Consider the following 5807-nt stretch of genomic DNA (forward strand, 5'->3'; position numbering starts at 1 on the left):
GTATTGAAAAGCAGAGTCCTTGTCAAGCTAACCCTAATTGTTTACTTCAATAAACTCTTATTTATTCATATTTACTATCGCATAATGTAAAGTATCCGTGTTTTCTTGGCATACTCTAGTTAATTCTGTCAAATGTACCCTAATCTCCTACCCCCCCCTTCTCCAAAATGTATGCCTTTGTAGTATTGCCTAAGCTGCCACTAGGCAATAGTGAGCGCATGATTGCATACAAGTGCGCAGGAGCCGTACGGTGAAAATCGAGGGAAAGAACGAGCGAGGGAGCGTCCGTCTGATCTTAATACCTTATTACGAGAACGTCCTCGATATTTCCGTAAAAAAACTAAAACAGTGCCAGACGAGACAGCATCGAAGCGCGGTGCTTCAAAGCTATGAGTGGATCGTACATTCTAAACCGAATCCATATTGTATTGCCATTAAACTGAATGCAGAGCCTATGTGTGCACAGAAGAACACAGCGCGGGGCTTTGGGAACCGGATCGTGTCCAAATCCAACGCGGATGTGCGCGCGGACCCGTTTCTCTTGTATGTAAGCGCCGTAATAACTAACAATAATTTAAATACGCAAACATATTTTGAGGCTTGATGGGGTGTTGAAATAGTTTGAACTTATATTCTAATGTTTAAACCAAGAGAAGAACACAGCTGAAGTAATTGCATTGCTGGGACCTGGAGGGGTAATGAGTAATCAGCGACGCACCAAAGAATAAACCGCGTTCAAAACCTAGAATGCGACTGTGGTCTTTGGACAGCTCATCCCGTGCGTCCTCATAGGGTACTACTTTGTCGGAGGTGTCGTGACATAGGTTATATTGTTCGTCATATTTCATGGCTTTGGATTGTTTGAACAGCAGCATGTGGAGAGACGGGACGGTGCGTGATTAGTTCGAAACAGACAACGCACTTTTCTTGCTTTATTTCCAATTCCGAGGTATTGCGCACAGCATAAGCAGCAAGTAGCCTACAACAAGGTCCGGTGCCGAAAAAGACTCGCATTGAATCCTTCCGACTACTTCTTTCGCTGCTGTCATCGTAGTATGTCTGCACTTCGAAAGAAATTTGGGGACGATTATCAGGTAGTGACCACCTCATCAAGTGGGTCTGGATTCAACCAGCCAGCACCAGAGAAGAAGAAGAAAAGACAACGTTTTGTGGACAAGAACGGTCGATGTAACGTCCAGCATGGTAACCTGGGTGGAGAAACCAGTAGATATCTCTCAGACTTATTCACCACGCTCGTAGATTTGAAATGGCGATGGAATTTATTTATTTTCATCCTCACCTACACAGTGGCATGGCTCTTCATGGCTTTCATGTGGTGGGTCATTGCATACATCAGAGGAGACCTGAACCGCGTTGGACATGATGATAAATATACACCATGTGTGGCCAATGTCTACAACTTTCCCTCGGCGTTTTTATTCTTCATTGAAACCGAAGCTACAATAGGATATGGTTATAGGTATATCACGGACAAATGTCCTGAGGGAATCATTCTATTTCTTTTCCAGTCAATCCTGGGATCCATCGTGGACGCCTTTTTGATTGGTTGTATGTTCATTAAAATGTCCCAACCCAAAAAACGGGCAGAGACTTTGATGTTTAGTGAGCATGCAGCCATTTCTATGAGAGATGGAAAGCTGACCCTCATGTTCAGGGTCGGAAACCTGCGTAATAGCCACATGGTCTCGGCACAGATCCGCTGCAAATTGCTGAAAGTAAGTGTCACCACCTTTGCACTCATGCAGAGGCATTATTTGCGTATTACGCATAGATCAGACAGTATAATCACGATTTACTGTTTGCTTTTTGCTTAAGGGACAATTAAACGTTTGTCCACAATTAAACATTAGCTCACAATTTAGCTGGGTTGGGGACAGGAAATTGATTTTAGGCCCGTTCAATTATATCCTATAATCACACTGAGTTAGGTTTTTCACATTTAGATGATGTCACAATTAAAATGATGAAGTAAAACAATGAAATGCATTTTGACAGTTCTGTTACCCAGTCTTTTTTATAACCCTCCTCAGCTAAATAACAATCCCAGCTTCAAAGTTCCAAAATGCAGTTCAAGCATCTATGCTTTATCAAACTGTTTAATTGATAACCTGGGTATGATGTTTAGGTCAATGAACTTGATCAGGATTCTGCTTTAATATAGGCTATAGTTTATGAATTGGCCTCTCCATTCGATGTCCTTACTCTGTCTACTTGTTGGTGATTGATCTCTTTGATTGCTTACAAAATGTGAATGCCTGTCAGAATGTCTTGCTGAGTTGCTGTTAAAGCGTTCTCTCTCCCCCCCAACTTTCTGCACGCTTCTACAGTCTCGTCAGACGCCCGAAGGCGAGTTTCTTCCGCTGGATCAGTTGGAACTGGACGTGGGCTTCAGCACAGGGGCAGACCAGCTCTTTCTCGTCTCCCCACTCACTATCTGCCATGTGATTGACACCAAAAGCCCATTCTACGAACTCTCCCAAAGGTCCATGCAAACGGAACAGTTTGAGATTGTGGTGATATTGGAAGGAATAGTGGAAACTACTGGTGAGTAAATATAAATACATTCCTTTTTTAATCTATTTTAGTTTTAAACGGAAGGCCTGATTCCTTCATCAATTTTAATTGCCAACATTTGTTCAACGGTGAAGCTCAAGGAGCATAGGAAACTGCAAATCATTTTTGAGCTCTCAGTAGTCATTTTAAGATGTTTACAGTTAGTGGTCAACACCAAATGGCCTTTTCATTGACCTTTGGATGTTAGTGGATGACAAATTGATTACATTCTATTGATCTTTGATTCTTGTAAACATGTACATTTGTGCTACAGAGGGCTACTGGAGGTTTATAAATCATATATCATTGATTTGATGTAACTGAATGTGGAACGTGTTCAAAATATGAATGTGTCCTCTTCAGTGAAGAGGGTTTAGAAAACCCTTAAACAAACTGTTGTTTGCTGTTTGGTTTTGGACCAGCCAGTAGTACCTACATTCAGGCTGTAGTAATACTGTAGTAATACTGTAGTAAGACTGTAGTAATACTGTAGTAATACATACTGTACAGTCCAAAACAAGTAGCTTTTCTTGGGGAAGTAAACATTTCAAACAAACTGCTGCTCTACTTTGAGAGTATTATTTCATTAGTAAAATTGGGAAAGCTAATTTAAAGAGAACAGTTACGCCTGTAGGGAAATTCTCCATTGTATGTGATCTACAACTGATAATTTGCTAACAGATTATTAACACAGTTCAAAGTGCTGAGGGAAGTGTTTACCATAGTGATGGCATAGCCCTACCAACGCTACGGAACACACTGCTGCCACACAACAAATGGTTCCTTCTTGTTAATACTGAAAGTTATCGTTTGTGATACTCACAAAGAAGAAATATATAGTTGTATAAAACGTATGTACCGTAAATACCCATTTTAAACCAGTTTTCAGGCCAAAGCCATACAACATGTGTAAACTACATAACAAAGCATTTTCATGCAACACTACAGTACACTAACCCAGCATCCAGCATATGACATACCAGTGCATGCCTAAAATACTAAATGATAATGATCAACTAATATTATTGGTGTTACTGCCTCACGCAATCACAGGTCCTAACTTGCAAAGTGAAGCAACGTCTGTAATGAACTCTGCTGTGAAAGGAACTAGTGTGAATGTTAAAAAACCGATCAAGAGAGGTGAGAGGTCGGAGGCTTCTGTAGTCTGGTTAAGTAGAGCAGCACCCCCCCTCACCTGGAGCCCTGGCACAGGGGGCTTACACCTGACCCCCGCATCGACACTCACACCAATTAAAACACAGCTGAATATATTATGCATGAGTGTTTACTAATTGATGCTGTCTTAAATAGTGTGCAGAAATGTCAATGGGTTATGATATGAGTGGTTGGCTGGTTCTGTTACTCCAGGGTTGTGGTGTGAGAGGTGTGAAGGAGCAAGCTTCTGCACACAGTTCAGTTATGCTCAGAGGCTGACGGACAGGGCCAACCTGACAGAGGGTGACGGGCAGGGCCAACTGACAGAGGGTTTCACCGCTGGTAAAGCTGTTTCAGTACAGTCTTATCACTTGGAACAGTACAAAAGGAACTAAATGGGACTAAAGAAATTGAGAGACGGAATACATCATTGTGATAGGATTAGGAAATTCAAAAAAGGCTTTGAGTCGGAACACAATGTAAGGTAGTGTAATAAGCATAATGTAATTGTAAGGATAAGAAGCAGACATGAGATTGCTTAGATGCTTAGTCTGACCGCCGTCCCCAACTTTCTGCGTGAGTGACGCGTGTGTTCTCTGAGGTAACAGGATGAGCTGCCAGGGTTGAACAACACTGTATGTGGTTCAAAACTGCCAAAGTATATATCCTCTGACACTTTCGTTCCTGGCCCCTGTGTAACTCTGTTTCCATGGCAACAGCTCCTTGAGTGTTCAGGATTGCGGCACCGCACCTAAACTTAGATTCGGCTTCTTCTTTATGTCACAGGGAAAAACAAACAATCTGTAGAGCACACACCAGCAGACATAGAGGACTGGTGTCCAGGGCTTCAGATGAAAGACTGATGGGCTGGTCCCTGGATCTGGTCCACAGTCAGAGTAGCGTCTGTTGAAACAAGATGGAGGCGAGTAGAGAGACCGTGGAGGCGTTCTGGGAACAGGTGATCAACAGTCAAGAACAGAAGGATGCTAACATATTCATGCTAAGGCTTCACTGCTGACTACTGTAAGACTGTAAGATTCTTCACATTAAATAAGAGATTTGTATGTAGTGTCTGTACTGCAGCCCATAGAAAGCCAACGAAAATGTGAAGTGACTCACACTGCAACACTGGAGATTGTATTATTGTGTACAGCCATGATGGATCGTTCTAAATCACTTTGTTGTTGGAAGACAACGCTGTCTTGCTGTCTTGCTGTATTGTTGTCTTGCTGTCTTGCTGTCTTGCTGTCTTGCTGTCTTGCTGTCTTGTTGTCTTGCTGTCTTGCTGTCTTGCTGTCTTGCTGTCTTGCTGTCTTGCTGTTTTGTTGTCTTGTTGTCTTGCCGTCTTCCTGTCTTGCTGTCTTGTTGTCTTGCTGTATTGTTGTCTTGCTGTCTTGCTGTCTTGTTGTCTTGTTGTCTTGCCGTCTTCCTGTCTTGCTGTCTTGCTGTCTTGTTGTCTTGCTGTATTGTTGTCTTGCTGTCTTGCTGTCTTGCTGTCTTGCTGTCTTGCTGTCTTGTTGTCTTGCTATCTTGCTGTCTTCCTGTCTTCCTGTCTTCCTGTCTTGCTGTCTTGTTGCCTTGCTGTCATTTATTACATTTCTTCAGGCCAGTCCCACAAACATCCTCCAAAATAATCTAAGATTCATCCAGTCGTTCAGTGTTGGATATTATTGGATGGTATTATTGATCTGAACAAACTGGTTCATGGTGGGTGTTTTGTGTGTTTTGTCTCAGTGGATATTTTGTGACAATATTTGGATGGTCGTCTGCAAATCATCTGTCAAATGATGACATTTTGTAACATGAAATGTAAGACATTCTGTATAAAATCACAGAATCACAGAAGCATTCTGAAAGTCATTGTTGCTGACGCTAAATTGCACAGATTGCAGTTGCTTTATTGACACCGTGGTTTGAATAACTTGCAAATTACGTTCTGTCCCTTAACAAGTCATGTGCTGCTTAGACCTACATGCCGACCCTACCTTGGAGATTTGAGAAAAAGCTGAAAGTCGAAGCTCTGTTTCAAGATAAACTTGGAGGATTTTAATTTCATGGTGAGCTGACTTTGAATGGAT

The 5807-nt window shown here is 42.1% G+C and overlaps 1 protein-coding gene across 3 annotated transcripts in view; it reads left to right on the forward strand.

Annotated features, from left to right (window-relative positions):
* The first annotated feature begins 223 nt into the window (after positions 1–223).
* kcnj3a (potassium inwardly rectifying channel subfamily J member 3a) overlaps positions 224–5807 on the forward strand; it is a 21864-nt gene continuing 16280 nt past the window's right edge. Inside the window, exons 1-3 of one of the 3 annotated variants that reach the window (XM_047047330.1) lie at positions 224–543; positions 1530–1736; positions 2349–2565. In XM_047047330.1, coding sequence (XP_046903286.1) covers positions 1572–1736; positions 2349–2565 — 382 coding nt within the window. In that variant the 5' untranslated portion in view covers positions 224–543; positions 1530–1571. Of the gene's footprint in view, positions 1737–2348; positions 2566–4515; positions 4985–5807 lie in introns of those variants that run through there. The other 2 variants (XM_047047329.1, XM_047047327.1) reach the window with 2 other exon arrangements.

The sequence above is a fragment of the Hypomesus transpacificus genome, chromosome 23 (assembly GCF_021917145.1).
Source record: "Hypomesus transpacificus isolate Combined female chromosome 23, fHypTra1, whole genome shotgun sequence".
NCBI lineage: Eukaryota > Metazoa > Chordata > Actinopteri > Osmeriformes > Osmeridae > Hypomesus > Hypomesus transpacificus.